This window comes from Agelaius tricolor, unplaced genomic scaffold (assembly GCF_023055355.1).
Source record: "Agelaius tricolor isolate 1412-34295 unplaced genomic scaffold, bAgeTri1.0.p SCAF_4, whole genome shotgun sequence".
NCBI classification, from domain to species: Eukaryota; Metazoa; Chordata; class Aves; order Passeriformes; family Icteridae; genus Agelaius; species Agelaius tricolor.
In genome coordinates, this window is record NW_027269264.1 from 14,057,497 (window position 1) to 14,082,322 (window position 24,826).

Below are 24,826 nucleotides of genomic sequence, written 5' to 3' on the forward strand. Positions count from 1 at the left end.
CTTCTGCTGTGTTTAAGCTGGAGCAAGCTGCCTACCTCTGAATATGTTTTGGTTTATTTTTTAATATTCTGTCAATACCCAGAATATTAATAATTTTTAATATCCTGCCAATACAATTTTTGTTGTTAGGCTTTGGCTCTAGCTAGCTTCTTGTTTATTTTTCACCTCTCTGACAATGCCATCAAATGGCTTCCTAAATAATTTTTGTTCAGGATTTTAAACACCTGGATGAGTTTTGACTTTATACCACTTTAGCAGGTGACCATGATATTGTTTTGAGACAGCCATGGTAGTGGCAACTTGAGGAAAACTGAACGAAGGACTGGAGGCCAAGTACTGGCCTCTCAAAAATGATAATTGCACTTTGGCAGTGTTAGCAACTTACTGTAATTGTAGAATTGTTGCTCTACCAAAAATCTCCCACAAAACTCCCTTTTGAGACTATCCTACACACTATGGGATTGTTATCCAAGATGCAGTTCAGCCAAGGTAGTTTAGAAAAATGCAGCTATGAGGTAAACTGCAATAATACTAAAGTTGTTTCAATGTATCCAACAGAGATTGACAACTTCTTTTTCTGTTTAAAAGTTAAGACTGGTTTATATATGAACACATTGGGTTTTGGTGTTTGGTTTGGGTTGTTTTTGTGTGTGTGTAGTGTCAGGAGCACTCTCAACTTCGATACATAGCTGAGGCATTTCATAAAATGTGGAGAGCTGCCAAACGTGGCTGTGCCAATTACACTTTAATGTGTATGAAATCATTGTGATAGCTACAGGCTTTTGCTGTGTAACCTGAGAAGTTTTCTTTTCTAGCGTAGAACTAAGATATGATACTGAAAAGATTGCTTAGCATTAGTATGTAAACAGGAGGATTCCTCAAAGAGGCTGCTGCTGCTAAGTGGTTGTAAGTGGTAAGCTGGTGTGGAGATGTCATAAACTTTCTTTCATTGTGATAAATATTGCTTATTTTAATATGTGCTGCCTCCACCAAACTGCATCTTGCCTGCTTTCTTTTCCAACCCTCAAGGCCAAATAGAGTTTCTGTTGAAACTTTTGTGATAAGTGAGAACTTTCTGAACACTGCAAGTCTCCTGTTCCAGCATCCTCCACCTTTTAAGCACTTTGGTTATTTATACTGACCTTTCCCCCTTTTTGGCTGAAAAATTTCCTCAGTACAGTGTATCTCTGTCTTCTGTGTCATGGCCTATCCTCAACTGTAAGAATTTATCTGTAGTAGTATGAAGTGTAGAGACCAACTACAGGTGACCAACTACTGAAACAGATTCCTCAGGATGGCTGCTTGCAAATGCTTGATAGGCACTCTATTCAAAGAGGAATTACTAGGGGAATCTACCGGGAAGGCTGTTTTTCCTCATCATCCAGTTATATTCTTTTTAGATTACACTATTATGCTGTTCTTGATCCTTGTGCATTTGTGCTTTTAAGTAATCTTCTGGTTTCTTGTAGATGCCAAGATTGTAGGCAACTTGCTGTGCCTGTTTAAATTGTTTCTCTTCACTCCTTGGCCACTGACCACAAGGTTGTAGAGTTTCATTTACTTCTGATAATATAATTGCATCAGCCTGTCTTACCTCTTGAAAAAAAATATATTTTAGGAGAGGTTGATTGTGCTGATGATGACAGGGAATCAAGAAAACTATTCTTTTGAGTACAATGTGTTGTTGTTCAGAGGGCAAAACCACTTGAGCTTGTCTGCAGTCGTGGAATATGGCTTGAGGAACATGGCAGATCACAGCCCTTGCAACTAATATGAAAGACCAGTAAGCTGAACAACTTTTTTTTTATATTTTATGACCTCTCACTAAGATAGTAAAGAATCTATTGCTTCAGCTTTTAAAGGGATAGTTGTCTATGACTGTAATATTCTGAGTGTAACATTCACCATGTTTGAAGGAGCTGGAGTGTCTAGCACCATTATTAGATAAGAGGGATTTTTTAACATATTGCTGAGAAGTCAGGCAGAAACAGGAATTTCTCTTCAAGATTATATTGAAGAGCAAGTGATAGAAGGCTGATGACATAGGAATATAATAAATAAAGGTAATAGGATATGGTTTGTATATGTTCCCTGCCATCGTCCCCCCAGTTTTGAAGTCAGTCTGACTAAACAAAGAATCTGGAGGTGCTGGCATCATTCATCATGCATGCATCTTGACACTGTTAGATTTTGATTCTTTGGGGCCTTGTCCTACATTCTGCTTTTTTTTCCCGTTTTCTCCTTCCTGTAGAGCTGTTCTGTACAGTGTACATTTACAGTAAGTTCTCTGAAGAAAAAAGACATTTCCATAGAATTTAGTATGTGCTCAATTTCAGCTTCCAATTCTGCCCCCTCATCTTTTGGTGAGGGCTTGTGAGTTGTTGTGTGGAAAAGAAACAGACTTTGCTACTGGGAACTATGAACCTTAGAGAGTGTAAAGGAAACAAGTTTTCTGTTAGCTCGTTAATCTCAAAGTGGGAGGTGTGGAGAGAAATCTGTTTCTGTCTTCTCTGAAATACTTAAACACAGATGTTTTGAAGAGATTAAGTCAAGCTGTGAATTTTGCACAACTGTCTGTCTTAATTGTGATATTTTGGGGCTTGTAAACGTTGAGATCATATTCCGTCCTTCTGTTCTTCCTGGACCATTAGAAATCTTTGCTACAATGTGTAGACATTCAAGTTGAGCCTTGGGTCTCTCCTCTCTCCCCTGCTACACAATTGCACTCGCTGCTTTCTCGTTTTGGCTGACTCTTTCGCGTGGTCGTTTAGAAAGGTCTTTGCCTAAATTCGGTTTATTAAGTGCCCCAGCTTCAGAACCTAAGTCTGGGGGTTTTAAAATCAATTTAATTTGCACGTCCTAGTGATTAATTAGAAAAAAAACCCCAAACAACAGCGAGGTTATCTGTCACGTGGCAACCAACACTAGCACAAGGCTACATCAGGAATGCATGGCTGAAAGTGAGGGGAGAGTAGTAGTGTCCTTGTGGCTTTTCCTGCCAACAGCCTGGCAGGTCCTGCCATACAAGAAAGGGAGAAGGATTAACTCTTTCTTTAACCACTAGTAGTGGTTTCCTGCACTGCAGAGTATGCTTGTATTGTTTTTCTGTCTGCATTTGCCATACGTGACTTAGACCCTTCCCTCGTGTGAGTTCCCTAGTACTGCTCATTCAGAGCAGAGAACAAAGAGACAGCATGGAAAGGAGAAGGGTTTCAGTGAAGGGAAGAGCTCTCTAAGGTTAAGGGTGGGGGAGTCCAGCCAGTGCTCTGCTCCTGCCTGTGTCAGGCAGAAGCTTCTGAATGGATACAAAGCTGGAGTTGTGTTTCAGTGGACTAGCTGGGGCCACAAAGGGATGGGATCTTTTCAAAGGGAGCACACAGGAAGTGTTTTTGAAGTGGTACAGGTGTTGGAGCAAGTATTGCACAAGAAGATGCATTGTAAATCTGATGATAATGTGCTTTAGCCCTGGGATTTTTTTCCTAGGGCTCTTTCATGCCATTAAGCTGCAAGTTTCTTTGCAAAAGTGTGTCATGCTGTAAGTGTTGTATTGCTTTGTATCCCTTGTGGACTTCCCATGTAAGCTGTCTTTCATGGTAGCTAAGTTAAAATATTAAACAAGAAATGTGTATTTAACCACATGATTTATGTTTTGGGGACAACAGGTCAGGAAAATGAGCATCTGTAATTTATTCAGTGCAGTGTTGCAAAGTATTAAATGAATTACAACCTTACTACATTTCAGGATTACGTAAAATAAATCTTTGACTGAACTTGTTTGCTATGGCAGCAATGTATCCATAGTTTCACTTCAGTGTACGACTAAGTAGAAATAAGTGTGTGATTAACTGCAACAGAATTTATGTGTGGGTTTTTTGGTTCTTGATTTATTTTTGTATGCTTTTTGTCTGCATGTTTGATTTTGACTTTATGAATTCTACTGCCCCATTTGTGGCTAGAAAAAAAGCCCAGCATGACTTGATCCCTCTGGCAGGGGTAATGATTTAATTTTATGGTCAGTGTCAGAAGATGGCTGCCTGTTACATGGTAGCTACTGCCTTTTTTTATGGAATTTGGTCAGCCTCTGAAAAATCGTATTCTGCACAAAATTCCATGAAGTTCAGGTAATTGTTTGTTGAAATATAAATAAAGAAAAGGAGAAGACTTAAACTAGGCAAGATATCCTAATTTTACAGATTACAGATACATCTGTTACCAGTCCTAGAATCTGTTAAGTCTGAAATTTCTTAACCTGCTGAAAATTTAGTGCCAGCTTTCTCTTAATCCTATCTTTTAGCTGCTAAATCTTTCTTACTCATGTGATCTTGTGAAAGCCTGTGTTTCCCCATGGGTCAGAAAGTTTATGCAGATGGTATTTCAGTAGAACTTAGTGTTCTCGGATTCATCTTCCGTGCTTGTCAGAGAAGAGAGGTATTTCTTTCACCTGTCAATAGAGACTGTTTCTCATCTGAATTATAGGTGCAAAGGTTGGAACTATGGGCTTTAAATAGTTGTTCTTCTTCTGTATTTTGCAAAGGGAAGGCTGTAATCTATTTTTTATTATTTTTTGTTTTGGTTTTGTTTATTTATTTTTTGTTCTTTTTTTTTGTTGGGTTGATTTGTTCTGGTGGTTTTTTTGGTTTGTTTTCTTGTTTTGTTGTGTTGTAGTTTTTGTGGGTTTTTGTTTGTTTTTGTTTGGTTTTTTTGTTTGTTTATGTAATGTTAGAAATATGTATAAATTTCTACAGTTTTTCTAGCTAGCCACTAGCCAAGAAGTAAATTGACTTTTCTTGGCCCTGTGCCCTTACATAAATGCTATATCTTGCTGCCTGGTACTTATTTTAGTATGGATCTGTTTGGGCACGTTTGCCTGATGTTGTTCAGACTTTACTAGCTTGGCCATCTTAATTCAGAATAGAAAGATTTTCACTCTTTCGTTCATTGAGCGCTGTTCTGCTATTTTTATTGAACACATACTTTTACAGAAAAGTTTCATTATCCTTTGGTGAGACTTCAGGCGTCCCAGTTCTGTGAGCTGGATTACTATCTGGGCTTCTGTGAGTCAGAGTGCTGAAGGTAGAAGATATTCTATTCTGTGTTTAATGTGACATGATTGTAAGTGTGTTATTTTGTCTCTTCTGGGCAGTAGAGATGGAAAATTTTGTACTTCGATTAGCAAAGGAAGCTACTGGTTCCTGGAAAGCCTACCATTTGTGTTTGGATTGGGTTGGTTTGGTTTTTTTTCCAAAAAAGGAAAGAAGATACTTCTAGTCTTAAAAGGCACTTTTGAAGCTTTCTAAAATTCATTGGTGCTTGGTGCAGTGTGAATGTATGTATCCCATAAATGTGGATCCATTGATTTAATGCTTGGCAATTTGGCACTTTATTAGTGGCTTTTATTTTGAAAAGATAAAGCATTGACTGATACATACTACTTTTAAATAAAACGTGATTTAATAGATGAAGGCTTGGAAAGAACTGTTGGTTTATGTTGCTGTTTTAGGCCTTCTTTTATGTATTATATATCTTCATTTTATCTTCATTACAAATGCTGTTTAGAATTCTTTTTCATCAGTTGGCTCATCTGGCTTTCAGCTGAAAGTATGTATTCCTGAAAACAGGAATACATTAATTTTTACCACAGGAGTGGGTAGGTCAGATTGTGTTTTCATTAATGTTTCTGAAATGGTTAAACCAAAAACCATTCAGACTTGAGACTCTGTTCAATGTATCTTAATAATTTGTCATACTTGAACACGTCAGTTAGCAGCAATTTGATGGCAAGGCCAAGACAGTGCGGTAGTAGCTGGTTTTTGCTGTCATGGCTCTCTGGCTCTCTTATCTCTTAAATCCTTTGGTAAGTAAGCTTTAGTCAAGGTGTGTCTTCTGCTTTCTGCACTGTGTTTCGGCAAAGGAAACATTTAGTAACTGAAAAAACATCACTTTGAATAAATACTTTGATTGAGATATTTCATGGCTTTGGCCTATTCAGATATTTGGGTTTAAACACAATATAATATTGTAATTTCCTTGTTGGGCTAATTGAGTAGCTAACATTACAGCTGGATCACAAGTAACTTTTGAGATTTTAGTAATGAAAGTCTGACAACCTAAAAATCAGTGGAAACATTCACAAATTCGGATCTTGGAATAAAGCTGCTGCTTGTTAGAGAATCTGTTTCCCCATTGTTTGTTTCATGCAGTCTGCTGTTACCTTGGAAAGCATGAAAAGACAGCTTATGCCATGACCATGCAGGCAGAAGATTGCAGTGTTACGAGCTGTGAGGAGAAAAATGGGCAAAGAAATCCTAAAGTTATCCAAAAGGACAAGATATGCTTTTAGGATGAGAATCCATTTCTAATTTGAAAGGACTGTCTCAATACAAGAATTTTACATCTGAGGAAAAACAACTCTGTGTATCAGTAAATTATCTCGCTGTTGTGTGAAGAATTATTCTGGTTTCCTCCAGGCAATGAAGCTGAGTAAATGTTGTTTTAGTGAGATTCTTGCAGATCTTGTGGGTAATACAGGATTAATGTGCAAGGACAGAAGTGTCCAACTCACCTTATTAGTCTCTGCCAATGCACTCGTTGCATCCTGCACAGCCACTTCTCCCTGTCTTGTCTCTGTGTTTTGTTTCTTCTGTGCTGGCATGGCATTGTTCTTGACTCTGCATAGCAGCCACCTGTAAGCTTGCATGGTCAGTTCCACAGATACAGTGAAATAGTGGATGAATAATTCTAAATTGGTGGTGCCATGGCTAAATCCTTTTTGGGAATTAAGGATCATGCAACTCATTCCCCCACTGATTCCCCTGTGGAAGAAGAAGAATGGAAAAGAAAAGGTAAGCCTTGCAGGTTGACATGAGAAAAATTTAATCATTTAAACAAAACAACACAACAACAACAATAATAATAGGCTAGACATAACATAAATATAGAATAGTACCAATAATTAATATAACATAGTACTAAATATGCTAATAACAACAACAACAACAGTAATAATAATTGTTAATAATAGTTGTAATGGTAAGGCGAGGGAAAGAGAGTGGCAAAACCTGACAGAAACAAGCAGGTTGGTCAGAATCTGTGGACCTGTGCACAGTTTGTCCCCCACCAGTGACTGGGGAGTGCTTTGCTTGGATAAATTGGAAACTGGGTGTTACTGTTTGTTGTGTTTGCACTTAAGGTAACCAGTCACACAGAGTTTTATCTGCTAAGAACCACTAATAACAATTTCAGGTATTGTTCCAAAAGAATATTTGAGAGGTTTGTTATGTAACTCTATCATTAATAGAAACCAAGCCATGTATATAATCGCTGTGCAAAGAGCAAGTCTTTCATTATCCCTTAATGTTGAGAAGGAAAAGGTCATTGAGAATTTTTTTTGTCTTTAAGGTGGAATTGTTTTGCTTTGTTTGGTTTTTTACTCTTTTTCTTTTTCTCATCAAGTTTCATGGGATGCTGGATTCCCCATTACATTTTTATCCTGGTTTTCACCTAATGTCTATGACAACTGAGTGTTTGTCCAGTTCACTGACCTTCATATCAAAAGTATTTTTCATAAAATACATTTTTGCATCCTATCCCTAGCAGCTAACAAATCCTAACTAGTCATATATGTAACCAGGAATTCTTAACTCAAATTTTCTAAGATATTGTCTTCCTGAAGCAATTATTCAGTCTCCAGTGATAACCTCCTTTGCATTGTAACAGTAACCTGTTCTTATTCTAAGGTTTTTATAAAATTTGACTCTCTGTGTCCATGTAGATCAGAGATCTGGATTAATATTCAGTAAAATTAAAGAACCCTTTTCTCTCATTGCAGGATAGTTGATGGAAGGTATGAAGACCCGTTAGACCTAGTGATTAAGTCAAGTGGCTGAGGTTTTTCACTTTACCCCTTTCTTTTCCTCAGAGTCTTATGTGGTAGGATCATAGTATAGTTTGTGTTGTAAGGGACCTTTAAATGTCAGGTAGTCCAACCTTCCCCTGCCCCTTCCCCCGGCTTTGAGCAGGAATGTCTTCAACTAGATCAGGTTGTGCAGAGCCTAGCCCAGCCTTACTGGGGATAGGGCATCTACCACTTCTCTGATCCAGTGTTTCACCACCCTCATCATAGTATAATTCTTCCTTATCTACTCTGAATCTATGATTTTTCAACTTAAAACAGTTACTGCTTTTCTGGTTGCTACGGGGCCTATTTAAAAGTATGCCCCCATCTTCCCTTAAAGTACTGGAAGACCACAGTGAGGTTTCACTGAAGCCTTCTCTTCTCCAGGCTGAACAACCCCAACTCTCCCAGCCTTTCATCATAGGAAGAAAGTCCTGCTCAGCACCTGCTCAAACTTGTCTGTGTCTTCCTTGTACGAAGGACCCTAGAGCTCGCTGTAGTACTTAGAGTCATGAGAGATCTAGTCTCTTGAGAGAGTAGACGGGAGAGAGTAGTAGAGGGTCTCATGAGAGAGTAGTAGAGGGGAGAAATCACCTTTAACCTGCTGACTATGCATATTTCTGACTAATGTTCAGCCTCACCCACCAACACCCCCAACTCCTTGGCAGGGCTGCTCTCAATCTGTTCTTCCCCCAGCCTGTGTTGGTAGGGGAGGTTGCCCCAGCTCAGATGCAGCACTTGGCCTTGAACTTTATGAGATTCATGTGTGCCCACAGACATGACATACAGGCTCTGTACAGCAGTTCAAGAAATGGGGAAATAGCCCCAGTAATCATAACAGCAAACAGAAATTATTTTTCAGTGCTGTGGAACTAATGATGAGAACTGCATTGCAAGCACTGAAAAAGTAGGAGCAGAGGAGCAGTTGGTGCAGGAAGGGAGAGTAGTCTTCCAGGAGGAGATACATCTCAATGCACAGGAAGAGCACTGTTTTAACAGCTGTTACTGAATAGCTGTTTACTGTTTACTGAGGCACACGCGCAAAAATTTGCTTGTCTCAATAGCTGGAACTCTGTGTCTTGCCACATTCTTATCATTTGCCACATTCTTATAATTTTCTCCCTTCTATGCCTTACTTAAGTTTAGCATATTGTAGAACTGGCAATGGTATAGGAGTTTGACTTTGATGTAAATTTGAAAAGCTATTTTGTGTAAAGTTTCTTGAAGAAAATTTGTAACTTTCATATCTCTGAAGGATATGAAAAGCATATAGTTCTTTATTTTTTAAGATTTGTGTAAATGTTTTGCAGTATAAATTTGGCACAATTGAAATATGAAAACAAAATTTATAATTTTTTACACTAAAGCTAAATATAAAAAATATATAAACTAAATGTAAAATTAAATTTCATTTATTATGAAATTTAAATGTGTATACAGATAAAATACCCATTAGTTTCTTTCTTTTCTTTGATGTCTAACTATGAGAAACATTATTTTCCTCAATGGCAATTTTGCATGTGTGTCTATGGGAGGAAGAAAGAGTTCGGATAGGTTAACTGAACCTTAACGATACTTTAGACTTTTCTTCTATGTAAAGTGTTAGAGAAGTATGATGATGAAATTATACACAAAATAACAGAGAATGTGCATCCTTTTCCTCTGTGTTTTGGAAATAGACTTGCTTATCTTTCTTTGACTTGCTCATCTTTCAGTGTAGTGGTATCATTTACATACACTTTTATTTAGTCAAGGAAGTGTTTTGTATATCAAGTTACAAAATAAATCTAAAACACTCTGGTTAATTTGCACTCTGTAAACCTTAATTATGTTGCTGTTGCTTATTTGAAAAGAACATTTAACCTTGTCTACTTCTGGAAAACTGTAACAGTAGTAGTTCTTAAGGGATTTTTTGATTTGGTCTTGTGCAGCAAAATTATTTCAATTTTCATTATTTAAATGTATAATACACAAAATTAGAATAAATGTTTTCATTGTCTGTGCTTGATAATTTTATCTTTTTAGCATCTTAAACTTCTTCAAGCATAAGTATCCACAATGTTTTTGCAGATCTTATTGTTGTAGCTGTAAACTATTATATATTGTTAAATATTTTGCTGACTTGGGGACTCAGAGTTGTCTCTGTATTTCTTCAACATTGTTGCCACAAATCCGAAACTACTGGTAAATTCAGTTTTCTGGCAAAATAGTAATTCAGTGTTGTATCCTGTTAGGTTGTGCTTTCATGCGTGGGTTTTTTTCCTCACCCACCCACTCTGATTTTCATCTAGTGTCCTGACAACCTATGATGGCTTCTTGATTTCTGGAGAGGCAGCTGTGGGGTTTCTTCAGGTAGTTCAGACCATGCTGTAATAAAATCTGAATCAGAAGTGCAGAAGTCACTCTTGTCTGTCTTATATGCCACTCAGTAATTTATTAATGTGCTTTTGGAACATGGACATCATTCATTATTACTGACTGGTCAGAGTTGACCAGGAAACATGCTCTGAGAGCTCAATTTTTGACTCTTCATGGATATAATGGCTTTTATTTTCCTACTTGAGTGTTAGTTTTTTTTCCTCCAGAATACAGGGAAAACAAGAAATTTCATCTAGGTGCCTGTACTCCAAATTAATGTTAAATGGCATTGCTAGAATGTCTACATTACTAATTGTACCTTACAGTGGCCTAGAGTCCTTATACCAAAGGTATAATGATATACTATTCCAAAGGTATAAGGAGAATCTGGCTGTTGTGCACTTGACTTTCTGAGAGCCTTCTCAGAGGAAGACCTCCAAAATTTCCCACTGAAACATGAATTGTCTTTTATTGTAATACACACATATAAAGGGTATTTATTGAGAAATGACTAACAACTATTACTCTTCCAAATGCTGCTAAAGCATGAATGGTTGCACATTATGTTCAGAAAAAAATGATTGATGTATCTAACATTTATGTACTCTGAAACTGCAAGCGCTTTTGTAGACTGCTTTATCCCTTGTGTATATGAAAAAGTTTGCTTTCTACAAATAAGCCCAAGTTTCCTGTAGGAGGAGGATAGTAGCAGAGAGCACTAGACAGATACCCTCCAAATAATACCATAAAAATTGTTGCAAACTCATCCACATAATTTAAAAATAATGTTATTTTAAAGTAAATTATCAAGTAACTTAAACCAGTTAAAAAGCTTGCCCTGAAGTGGACTGATTCTTCTCATCAAGAGAGCAAGGAAGAAAAGAGCTTTGTGCGGACTGTGGTGCATGTCACTGTGTTAGTACATTAGCATGAAATATTCAGAATTCTAGTAGTGTATAGACCAATCACGGTTTAGCAATATTGTGTTCTTCTCTTCCATCTGATAGTAGGGATTAATCAAGTTTGGAATATGTATGTCAATCTACATTTCGTCTTCTCATTGTGGGGAGCTGATGAGTGTTCTGTGGGATCACTGTTCCTTCTAAAAATTGAGTTTCTTTATTTTGTTGATTGAGAGCGTGTACTTGAATATATACACAAGATTATATGGAAGTACTTGAATGCACTGATGACTTTCAGTAAGTAGAAAATGCAGTAGAAAGTTTGCCTTTTGGAGAATGTAATACTGGTTTTTGTAGCAGTTTATTGAGAAAACAAGGATTAGAAAACAAGATGTTTGTGTATTTGACTATTAAATATAAAGCTTTTTAAACCAAACCTGTATGCTAAATATGTGGAGTTTATTATTTTTGCTATTTGGTAGTATTTTTTTTCAAACCTTTGAAAATTCCTTTACATTGAAGAAAATAAGAATAACTTTTTCCTTTCTAACATAGATCCAAACATTTAATGTTGAGGCACCATGCCAGACCGTGGAAGATTTAACGAGTGGGGTTGTGATGGCCCAGGTTCTTCAGAAAATGTAAGTAATTGTTTATTTAATGAATTAAATGCAGAGGGTTTTTTTATCTGTACATTTTTGTGTTTTTACATGAGTTTTACCTTGGCTGGTATTCTCTTAAGGATGTGGCTTAGTCGGTACTTTTAAGTGGAACATGACTAATGATTTTTTCCTCTGTAGTTTACAGATAACTATCTTAAATGAAAAAAAAAACAATTGTTTTAGAGAAGAGTTCATTAAAGTGTGAACTTACTGGAAAGTAACCTGAATTAAAACTAGACATACAGATTCACACTTTAAATTGAAATCAGTGCAAGGTAAGGTAATTGGCCCTGATTGTTGTTTGAAACTCTAGTCAGTAGTGTTAGAAGTAGTTTAATGCAATAAAGCTTCAATGATGAACTGAATGGAACTGTCAATTTAGTTTTTTGCAGTTGGAAGTATTTTTCAGTTTGTTTCCACTACCCCTCGTCTGTTAACCAGACACCGTTGAGATTATGTGAGGGTATAAAGAAGAATAAGCCATCGGGTTATTTATACACAGGATTGATAAGATCTTACTGAGCCTTTTCTTCTTGAGGCTAAACAAACACAGCTCACTCAATCTCACCTCATTTGACAGAAACTACAGTCTGTTAATCATCTTAATTGCCCTTTGCTGAACTTATGTGTATGTCCAGGTGTCTCTCTTACTGGGGAGGCCTGGATGCAGCAGCTCAGATGTGGTTTTAACAGATCTGAGCAGTACCTCCCTTGGCCTGCCAGCAGCAGTCTTCCCAACACAGCCCAGGTTTTTGTTTGCTTTCTCTGCTGCAAGGACACATTGCTGGAGTGTGTTCCACTTGGTTTCTGCCTGGTTTCTTGTCTGCAAAGCTGTTTTAACTTTTCTGAAATGTGTAAGAAAACAAGCTTTTCTCAGCTTGTTTTTCCGGCTTGTCAAATTTCTTCTATATGGCAATGCAACTATCAGGTGTGTCAAACATGCCTTCCATTTTTATATTATATGAAAAATTGCTCTCTGTCTCATCATCTAGGTCCCTGCTAAAGACATTTAATACTCTTGACCCCTTGGATATGCTGCTAGTGAATCCAGCTGGATTTCATGCTTCTGAACCTTTGAGCCTAGCATTTCAGCCATTTTCCAGCCCATCTTGCTCTCCAGTTACCCCTGTAATGCTTCATCAGTTCTTCTATGAAGATGTCATCCTGATCAGGCAGTCTATAGCAGGAATCTGTAGCAGTGTCACTCATGTTGATCTGCTTAGTCATTCTGACTAGTAATCTCTCAGCTGGCTCAAATCCGTCCTAAGGCAGGGCTCATGCGTTCCCTTTGGTCTGTCACAGAAAGGGCATCTTTCTGTCACTGCCTTCTTAGCTTGTTCTTCCTAAGGAGCCTGTATATGTTCATGTCAGCAGCCTTGGCATGTGAGCTATCCTACCATGACTTCATGATCCCAGTGCATCTGTGACCTTGCAACTACATACAGAACTCTGTTTCTTCCTATTTGTTCTCCATGCTGCCTGCATTAGTGCACAAGCACTCCACATATCCATCCAGTTGTAGCCGTGATATTTTCTGAAAAATCCCTTTGCTAGGATTTTTCTCCTGAGAAGCTGAGAGGCCTCAGGAACAAAACAAAACAATAATTATCTGCTGCTGTGGAATGCAACAGGTGGATTTTTGATTGGTTTTATGTGGTTGTTTCTAATTAATGGCCAGTCACAGTCCAGCTGTATCAGACTCTCTGGTCAGACACGGGATTTTGTTATCATTCCATTCTCTGCTTTCTTTGCTAGCCTTCTGATGAAATCCTTCCTTCTATTCTTTTAGTATAGTTTTAATATAATATGTATCATAAAATAATTAATCAAGCCTTCTGAAACATGGAGTCAGATCCTCGTCTCTTCCCTCTTCCTGGGACCCCTGTTAACAACACCACATCCAGTCTTTCTGATTCCCAAGAATGAAGCTTTTTTCAGAGTGTTCTTCTTTAGGCCTTTGTATATTTATGTGCATATGCTTGAGGTGATCCCGCTTTACCCATACCTGTTTTGTTGACTATGAGGTGTCTTTTGTTCATATCATTCCTCACCCCTAGTTCTTCAACAGAGTTCACTACTTTGTAACTTAATGTTCACTTTTTTTTTTTTTTTTTTTGTATAAAACTTTCTTACCACCTTGGCCAGCCTGTTCGTGAAGATGCATCTGTCCACCGTAGCCTGGTGGATCCTATCTCTTCCAAGCAGTCCTTATTCTCAAAAGGGTTTAATAGTTATCAAAACTAAAACTTTATTGCCAACACTGTATCACAGCTGGTTGTTGACTTGCAGGGTTTGTCTGCTGCTCAAACCTCCACCTCACTAACTGTTGCAACAGGGGAGAACACCACTTGAGCCTTGACCATACCTTCCAAAGCTGCATAATCACGTTTGGTAATTTGCAGGTTTCCCTTCCTGTACAGCTCATGCCCAGGTGTAAGAGCTGAAGAAATAATAATGTGAGGACTGGACAAGCTTCAGCAGTCTTTCAACAATGCCCGGAATTCAAACCCTGAGCAAGCAACAGCCTTTCTTGATATCAGTCAGAAGATGAGGGTCCTCCATCCTGTTCGAGTGTTTAGCATTTCTTGTGCTGCTGTGTGGCTCAGGTTTACTGAACACGGCTGATTTGTTTGACAGAGCTCCTAGGGCTGTAACTGCTATGAGGGAACTGAGTCTCTTCTTTAGTTGCAGATTCTCAGGAGCAGGAGCCTTCCTCCTAGTGAGAGAAGGAACTGCCAGTTCACAGGAAGAACAAGAGAGGGGAAAAGGGAAATCTCAGTGTAGTCAAATATTTCAAAGCAAGACTTTTTAGCATGTGGTTCTGAGATACTGTTTTCTGATGATGAACTGAAGTTTAAAAATAAATATACAATACAAATATTGCATTTCTGTAGCATGATTTTAAAATATGTAAAGATCCCCTAGACAATTTATCATTCTTTCTTTATGTCCTATATAATAATTTGAACATGCCAAAATTAGTATTCAACTATCGTACTTTATGGGAGTTGTGCTTCAGGTTTAACATTTTGCATACTTATGTAATGAACAGACATATTCTTATCCTGAAATTTAGCAACAGTATTGCTAAATCTTGACTGCATTCCTTTTGAGATAAACTTTGAAGAGCAGCAGCAATCTGATCTTGGATTGTACAACAGGAACGATAACATGAACAATCTTTGAGAGAAAATACTGCTTTTTTTGTTTTTTTTCTTAAAAACATAATAAACAGAAGGTAAGTAGTATAAGATAAGAGGTGTAACAGAAGATTAGTGTAATGGATTTTTGAAGTAGAAACCAGGGATTGTAGAATAGCAAAATATTTTCTCTTTCTCTGGACATGATAGTGGAATATAGGTGAAATATAGGGATCAGCATTTGTGTAGCTGACTAGAAAGCTGATCAGGAGCATGTTGACAAAGCTGTTTTAAATATTCTTTCTTGAAAATTATCAATACTAGCAGTGAAATCTTCCTGTTGTCCTTTGAATAAAGACAACAGGAAGACTACTTCACTGGGAGTTAGGGCATTTTCAACAATGTGAAGCAAGTCTAGAGCAGGCTTTTTTGCCTTTTTATATTAGCAACACGGGTTCCCCCTCTGCCCCAAGAAAGATAGTAATATAGAATACAATTTTTGCCGGAAGACAGCTGTATGCTTAAGGTTACTTGGAAAAGTCATGCAGCGATGTTAAATAGCAAGGAGCAAGTCTGAAAGCATCAGGTCACTGCAAACATATCATCTGCAGTGAAAACCTGAATAGTTGTATTTGACATGAAAATCTCTCCAAAAGTTAATCTTCAAAGGAAAAATGTGTTGTTTTGACTGCAGACACAACTTAAATGCCATTACTCTTATTCTATTGAGAAGGATAAACTACTATTTTTGTAATTTTCCAAGGAAAAAGGAAAAACAGGTGTTTCTTAGTCTAGGTGCTTCCTGTTAAAGGTTCTTTTTAAGTGTGTGTTCTTTGAGCCTTTACCTGATTAGGTAAAGGTAGGGAGGGGAAAGTTCTGGCAACTTTGTGTGAATCAGGATTTTACTACAGTAAATTAATTAATGTTTTAAAATATTAAAGAGCAAATTAATATATCCAGTAAAGAAGAGCATTGATGAAAATTTAAAGGTGTTGGAGTGGACTAGTGTTGTGGATATATTTCCAGATAGGGGAGTGAGGATAGTATTTCTTCCAAAAAACTGAAAGGTTTAATAGTGAATTCTATTATTTCTATTTTTTTTCCTTACATCTGCCTTCTTAGGAAAAGTCCACTGGTACTTATGAGGGTGGGAGATAGTAGGTCATGATGAGGAGCAGTTTTTGAGAGATCCCTGGCTTAGGGAATTAGTTGTTTTAGACATAGATAAAATTTGCACAAAACAGAACTGTAGGATTTAGTCAGAAAAAGGAAGAAAAGAGGAAAGAGAAGAGGAAGAACATTGCTTGCTCATCAGCTGATAAAAGCCAGCTGTGCCTTGTACCAAGTGGAGGGGGCTGACAGTTTCTTCTATGGTTCTTAATTTTTCATACAGCATCCTCAATATTTTTTACACTCACAGTAGCAGCCCATCTGTAGGTGAGTGCCAGACATCACAACAAATGCAGCAGAATTTTCTTTAACAAAACTGCTGGAATAAGCTGTGAGAAGAAGAGGTTACAGAGGAAATTACTGACACCTTCAGAAGGTTTTTGCTATTGATGTAGTGTGCGATAGCAAGTACCAGAACTGTGTTCTATGTAACCAAGCATGAAAATTTTGCTTGCAGTCTCAGCTGTTAAAAAACAAGTGTTGTTAAATTCCTGAAGGACATTTTCTTCCTTTATATCATTAAAACTTTATCTTTGACTTTCAGCTTAAAATACCATTGAATGTAATTCTCTAGTGCTAACTGTATTATCTTGGAGGAAGAAACTCAGCCTATGTTTTAGTTTAACTTTTGTGTATTGTTCTGTAGGATTCATTGTTTCTATTTAGATGTGGTAATCCCTCTGACTAGCATTGATGTGAAATACAGTGAGAAGTAATGCCTGTATACTTTCAGAAGAAAATAAAGAATCTTGTACTGCAGGAGTAAAGAGTGGAAGCAAAAGAAAATGTTTGATTTTTCTATGAGTAGGCTGTTGGCCTAAAGTTGTGTTGCTTGTGCTGGTACAAGTGCCATAGCTTGTTTCTGAATCACATCCTTTTTTTTTTGTGTGTAGCTTGCAATGATTTTACTTATGTTTTCACTGTCCACTGATATCCCTAGAATAGCAGGATTTCCTGTTTTAAAATTTTCCTTTCATCCCACTCTGGAGACTTTAGTGCCAGGTGTCCCTCTTGTTTTGATTCTTTCTTCCTCTGTGATACTGGCCTTGGTAGATGTAAGAATTTGTATGTATTTTCTTCTGTCATCTGTGCATCGCGCCTCTATCAATGAATTATTCATTTGTTCTATTATACATTGCAACACGATGTATGCATTTTGACACATGCAAAACACAAAAGCCATGCTTTTGTATATCACTGGGGGAGGGAAATTTTTTGTAAACACATTTTTTGATGCAGCTTACTGTACCACTGTTATAATGAGTAATAATCATGAGTTATACTACATGCTCTGTGGGTTGGTTTTCTTTAGAAGAGTATTTCTGTCTCTTGGCATCTGTGATGGAGAGAGATGATTGCTTAAATAAAGGAAAATTTACATACAAAATAAGATGGAGATGGTATAAATGAGCACTGCTGAAAACATCACATGAAGTGATAGAGCATTAGCAACAGCATAAGTATCTTCTGCTCTGAAAAAAAGTCCCAGTTATCTGCAGTACTACTGAGATAGTAGGCAGCAATCAACTGATACACAAATACCTTTATAATCCTGAAAGTTGGCCAGTTTGGGTCTAGGCTCAGGAACTTAGTGAATTCAAAATACTTAGTTCATATATGAGTCGTCTCATGGCAATGAAGATGCTCCAGTTAATTTTCTGATAGTATAGCTGCTCACTTCTCAGCCCCACGTTTTTGTATTTGCTTAGGTAGTGCTTTTTCAAACACTGTAAGAAGAATGCTGTTGCTGTCAAATGAAATGGCCTAAGATGACCTGAATTTGATTGAATTATGGTTCCCAGAAATATAGCAAAAGGAGGCTTTTTTGCAGCAAGGGCTGTGAATGATATAACATTCTGGAAGCCCCTTTTTAAAAGTATGTTTAGAAGTTACTATGGAAAAATTATTTCAGGTTTGATTTCCAACAGTTTGTTATATAGAGAAAGCATGGCAGTTGTTACTAGTAATGAACTTCAATGAGACTTTTGAAGAGAAAGAAAATTATAATGGTGATGAGGTTGAGGAAAGGATGATCATTCTAGATTTGATTGGTGTTGATACCCCATCTTTTGCTTTTCTGCTTATTGTGTTCCTGTCAAAGTGTTTTTGCAGTGTGCTATTAATTATTGTGTAACCTGTATTAAGCTTCTCTAAAAAGAACTGTTGGTGCTACTTTGACCATTGTTACATTATATTGATTTCAACTGGATTGCTTATCGGCTGCTGGACCCTTGGATGCTTCCATGAGGTTTGTATACATACAAATGAAAAAACAAATGGATCTGTGGAAGAGGACTACCACACTGAGTTTAGATGTATTTCTCAGGGACCTTCCTTAAGTATGTCTGATGATGTATATCAGGGTTTAGGTAGCCTATGACTTGCATCAGAACTGTAAAAGACAATTGCTGGTCCCTGTGTTCCTTTTATTAGAGTAGTAGCTGAGGAAAGCTGCTTCGTTTCTGCTGAATTTCAGGCTTTCAGAGTGAAGTAAGATGGACCTAACTGAAGTCTTGTTAGCGTTCCTCAGCTGATTCCCTTACTGGTGCTGTTATTGTTCAAAACTGGATGTGCAATATCAGCTACCCAGTCAGTCCAAATATAATTTTGCTTATGGGATGTTGTTTATACCTGCTCATGTTGTTTCCTAGAACCATGAAAATGGTATGTCAAGGATTGATATATTTATGACACCACAGACTTGAAGCAGCTAAAGATGTTAGTGTCCAAGTGCAACCCTTAAAATGATAAGATTCCTTAAGGAATCCCTGTTGGGTTTTTTTTGATGAGGAAGCACAGGTCATACCTGCTTTATCTCTCAGCTGCATAAATATTTTATAATTGTGAGTCTCTTGTTAAGCTAGCTTATTTGTGTATCAGCAATTCTCAGAAGACCATTTGGCAGTCATTGGAGTATTTTTTGAACCCCGCACCTAAAATGGATTTGAACTGTCATTCTAATCATTAGTGTCCAGATGATTTTGTTGTGATTGAGCGGAAATTAGGCAAATGAAGGCTTTTTAATTAAGGCTTTTTGTAAGGAGAGCTATTTGTTTCATGTAAAAGCTGAATGTAAACTTTTTTCATGTGTCAGAGATATTACATGTACTTGAATCAATATCATTCTTAAGTTTACCTGTCTTCTTGTGACAGAGAGGCCATTTGAAAGCTATTTGAAAACATATATTTCAAAACCAGTGATAGTCTGGATAAGACATTACTTTTTCTATTTTGCAATTTAAGATTCTGTCATCTGTGCTAGAACTGTACTGTTTTTGAATGGAAGTAATTTGGAGTCATCAACTTAACTAGTAATTAAAGCTGTTCTTCCAGATATATGTTTGCAGGTGCCATGACAAGGAAATGAAATATGCTGTAATCTTCACCAGAGTCTGTAACAAAGTGTGAAAAAATAGCAATGAAAATGTGTCAGTAGAGAAACATTGCTATTTGTGGTCTTCCTCCATTGCTGTGTATTGTGGTTGCAGTACAGCTTGCAGACCTTGAGGCATTGTGAAGGCACTGTGGAGAAGATGGAACACAGCATGTACTGTGCATCAGATGCAAAGTGTGGCTGCAAAGTTTGTGCTCTAATAAAAGTTCTGATGTAGTTGCTGGTTTACAGTATATATGAAATGGTTGTTATTTGACTCTCCAGGCATATTCAGAGTTCTCTTGAAATTTTGCCAAAAGATCTCATGGCGCCTTGCCCTTCAAAGAAAGGTCTCAGTCCACAACGCTTCTATGTGTAGAAGGTGCAGCAGTAAATCTAATAGTAATCAGTGGCAAATGCAGCAGTCCAGAAAACAGAGTACTTCACCTGAAACTGTAACACAAACTCTTAAGAGTGTTTTGCTCTTTTTTTCATTCTGGCTGTATTGACTTCATATGTTGGATGAAATAGAAAAATAGAAACCTTTCCTTATGTTTTCCTACTCCTTTAAAACCGGTTATATATAGTACATTATTTCTCCTTAATTCTGATAATAGCATTTTCAAAATTCTCTGTGATAAAGGGAGAATTTGAATTGAGCAGTAGAAAATGTTAGCCTCTTAGATGATCTTTGAGTTTGGTAGCAGAAGAGAGAGTGTCAGGAGGTGTCTTGAAGAAGCAGCTTGTGGAAGATGCTTTGAGAAAAATGAATAGGAAGAACTTATGCATAGAAATAGTTCTCTGTTCTTTTTCTTAATTGCCTTGTCAAAAGTGCAGAGAATAGAAAAGCTTCTAAGGAAGGGTGTTCACAAAAAGATTTGTGTAGGGTTACTGTGAAAAGAGGATTTAAAAAACTGATAGTGTTTGGTAGATGAAATAGTGAAGTATGTTCTTAGGCATAAAAACTTCAGTGACGCTTCGTAGCTCTTCTCACTCTATCAAGACAGCATGTGTATTGTTCAGTTTCAGGTTTTTATTTTAGCAGCTGAATAGTTGTAAGCAGTGTGCAATGGTAGGGATCCATAATGTGTGGAAAAATAATAATTTTTAATAATTTTATGAAATGCAAGTAAATATTGCTGCAACACCAGACAAGAAATTAAGAGGTAGGACTTACGGAGGGAAAATGCATTCAAAATACAAAGATGCTTCCTCAAAAGCATAAGCTCCTTATGGCACACAGATGAACCTGTGCTGTCAAAAGGGTGAAAGTTCTTGGAAAAGTGAGTAGTAACAGGATTCTGAACTACTATATTCAGGCCATGTGTCAGATGCAAGAGGTAGTCATTTAAATTAACTCAAACCTGAGATGGGAGCCTAATGATGAATGTGTACTCAAAATTTCTATAATGTGTTTTTAATAAATGCACTTTTTATTTTTCAGAGATCCAGCTTATTTTGATGAAAATTGGCTGAACAGAATCAAAACAGAAGTGGGAGATAATTGGAGGCTAAAGGTATTTGACTTACTTTGCTTGTCCGTGAGTCTGTATTTCAGTACTTAATACAATATTGTGTCTAAATATTCTCACATTTCTGGATTAGGATCTTGCTTTATAGATAGCATTTTGAATTTTAGACCATTTTAATTACACTTACTTTTTTTAATATTGTATTGTCCTGCACAGTTTTAGCAAAGACGTTTTGAACTTGTGAACAGGTTTTAATGACTAAAAGGAAAATATTAAAGTAAATGTTATACATTAATTACCTCTTGTTTTTCAAATATTGAATGAGAGATTTTTTTTTTAATGTACAGTGTGAAAGCGGCTTTTAAAAAAGCAGCATTTTGGAGAAGCAACTGCATAAAAATAGGAACATAAAAAGCAATATATTTAAAGAAAGAAGGCAACATGTTGCTTCCTTTTACTTTGTCAGCTCTGCAGAGCTACTGAGTTTTAAGAGAGGAAGTCATGTTTTTTCTGTGTTTCTACTCAGCATGACTTTTAATCACAGTCTGTTTGCTGGGTTGTTTGTATCACTTGGCATTCTAGCACTTCTCTGCAAACCTGAAGGAAACGGAATTTGCAAGAACTATGAATGAGGAATATTTTGCTTTAGAATCTGAAGAACACAGTCTCACATGCAGATGTTAGTGTAGTTTTTGACTGGTTTTCTTCAGCGAATGATCAATGTGCTTTTTTTAAATTTCCATTTTCAGCCTGACTGATTTGGGGGAAGAAAAATAGTTTAGAATTTACTGTTAGTTTTTGTTTCCTGTAAAACCATTTTGTTCCAGCCACCAAAACTCATTCTGAGCATCTGGGGAAGGACTAAAACTGTGAAATGCTTTAGTACTTCCAGGCTTCTCTACATCACTTCCTGAATTGCAGGGACACTCAGAGACAGAATGCTGCCTGAGACAAAGATGGAGCACACCACTGCTGTTTATGTCTTTACTTGGCCAGGAAACATGTATCAGCATAGTTTCTGCTGTCTGACCAGCTGTGTGAAGTCTGGAATGTTTTAGAGTGTTTTGTCTACTAAGGCTGCCAGCAAAAAGTGAGGGTACATTGATGAGGCTATATTGAGTGACTGATGAATAAGAGACATCATCCCTAAAAAACATTTAGGACTCCTTTGGCATCTGCTGAATGTAGAGCACTTAATATAAATTAACTTCTCAAAAAATTGTATGGAATTGCAAGTGAACAGCTAGATACAAGGTCTTACTTTTCTGAAAAATATTTTTTGGGTTTTTCCCCAAAGGAATATTGAAATCTTGGCTGTTAAATGTGGAGGATAACAAACTGAGAACTGTTGGTTATAGTAGCATTTCAGCTGATTGAATGTGGAGCAGCAGCTTCTATAACTATCATATGGAGTTTGAAGAATAAATATTTTATTTTTATGTCTTGCACTAATTTGGCAGATGTAAAAGCTTAGCAGGTGTGAAAAAGAAAAAAAAACCTGAGCAATCTAGTAACTTCCTTATGTGACTTAGGTTGACAAAGCATCAGGTCAAATTTCAGTTTCTTGCTGATGTCATTCCATCTTGTTTTTCAAGTGTCCATGTAAAGAAGAACTAAAGACTGATTTTTTTGTTTTGTTTAAGAAATACATATAATTCAGCTTTTTGTATACATTTTTAAAGACCACTTCCCTTTTCATGAAGATTCTAAAAGGCACATGTGTGATACTTTAACTCTTGTTTTTTAATCTGGAAGTAATCTTATACCTTGCCAACTGTTCTTTATATGTGAGTAAACATTATTAGTAGTCTAGTTTTCCAAATGTCTATCATCCAGTCCTTCATTTAAAGTCTGGCTTGTAGGAACACTTCAATCTGTGCATTTCTATTAATAGAATTGTTCAGCTTGGAAAAGACTTAAGATCAAGTTAACTCTACCAGGTCCACACTAAACCATGTGCTAAGCTCCACATTTACTCTTCTTTTAAATGCCTTCAGGGATAGTAACTCAGCTACTTCCCTGGGCAACCTTTTCCAATGCTTGACAATGCCTTTGGTGAAGAAATTTTTCATAATACCCAATTTTAACTCCCCATGGGCCATTTCCTCTTGTCCTGTCCCTTCCTTACTGGGAGAAGAGACTGACCCCTACCTCACTAGAGCCTTCTTTTAGAAATATATTCATTACTGGATTTAAGATATGGGCATTATAGTTGCATGACTCTAGAGTATAGCTTTCCCTTTGTACTTTAAGAAGTGCCATGAGAAGTGATAATTGAATTATCTCGTGTGTTGTGGTAATGAGCTACATTATTTTCTTGTTGCTAAACATGGTCGCTCATTGTCTCTGATGCTATCAGAACCATCTGGTGTAACAGTCACCACTTGTACAAACTCTTGGTATCGTGAACCACGTAAAGGAGCTGGTCTAGTAGGGGAAATACAGAAAGACAATATAAATGTAATGTGTAGGAAGTTTTGTGAAGCAGTGGGGGCTGGTAGAGATTAGTGTAGGTCTTGTACAGCCCGCCTAACCACTGTTCATGGAAGTACTCAGAAAATGATAGAATCATAGAGTTGTTAAGTTTGGGAAACACCTTTAAGATTGAGTCCAGCTATCAATCTAGCACCACCACTGTGTTCACCGCAACCCATTATGTCACCAAGTGTCATATCTGCACATTTTTTTAACACTTCCATGGGCAATGACTATTATTTTGCTAGGCAGTCTGTTCCAATGCTCTACAACACTTTCTGTGAAAATCTTTTACCTAACATTTACCTAAAACTTACCTGATGCCACTTGAGACAGTTTCTTCTTGTCCTGTTGCTTGTTACCTGAGAACAAGGGAGAAGGTAATGAGTGATGTGATTGTTAATTTTGAATTGTGTGTTGTCCTCTTTGGAGAAGAAACAAGAACATAAGGCTGAGATTTTTTTTTTGGGAGGGGGCAGGAGGGAGATGCATGGGTTTGGTTAGTTTGGTTTTTTTAGTGTTTTGCTTTCTGATAACTGCAATGTTTTTGCTGTTGCTATACCATTTAAACAAAACCACAGGGATGTTTTTAAATTCTTGGTTACAGGGCAAGTTGCCAGACTTGAGAAATTGAGCAGTGCACGGGAGGGAAAAAGGCAAATGCTAAAACTTGGGGAGCTTACAAAATAGAAACCATTCAGCAAGCATTATGGTTCTTAGAGTTAACCATATCTTTGTCTACTGTATTTAATAGAGAAATGTTATTTCTTCAGAGTTAAAATTTCATGCTCATAGCATACATCAATATACACAGTAGTTTGTGTTTTCCCTTGGGCAACAAAAAGATTTTTCACTGCTGCCTTTGCAATTTTATGCTGGTTTACAAAAATAAAAAAGCAAAGCCATTAACTATTTCCTCATGTACAATGAACACTTCTATGTAGTTCAGATTTAAATTGTGTACAACATAGTGTTTCATGGCTGAGGAAGATGACATCTGGAACATAAAACCTATACTGAAAATGAAAAGCAGCTTAGAAAATAATTTGATTGCCAAAATTTTTCAGGGATAAAATTCCCTAATCAAGAAAAAAATTACTGATTTATTCATGTACATCAGTTTTGGGCAATTACAGAATAAACTGTTGGCTCTTTGAGGGATGGCATAAAAGTCCCCCTTTCCTTCCTATCCTTTTTCATTCAGTGTGGAAAGCTTAGGAAGGAAAGGAAACACATTGTTCAGTTTGATTTTCTTCTGAACTTTTCATTTTGGCATTCAGACAGCATCAATTTGAAGTACAGTTTTATTAGTGTTTATAGTAGCAAGCTGTGTTAGTCTTGTGAACCTTCACTACCTAGTCTTTCTCTGGGTTACACCTC

The 24,826-nt window shown here is 37.0% G+C and overlaps 1 protein-coding gene across 5 annotated transcripts in view; it reads left to right on the forward strand.

Moving 5' to 3' along the window:
• The window catches only part of HOOK3 (hook microtubule tethering protein 3), an 85,934-nt gene that overhangs the window by 2,355 nt on the left and 58,753 nt on the right, over positions 1–24,826 (forward strand). For 4 of the 5 annotated variants that reach the window (XM_071424663.1, XM_071424666.1, XM_071424665.1 and 1 more), the window contains exons 2-3: positions 11,710–11,795; positions 20,944–21,016. In XM_071424663.1, the coding sequence (XP_071280764.1) occupies positions 11,710–11,795; positions 20,944–21,016 (159 nt within the window). Of the gene's footprint in view, positions 1–11,709; positions 11,796–20,943; positions 21,017–24,826 lie in introns of those variants that run through there. The other variant, XM_071424668.1, reaches the window with a different exon arrangement.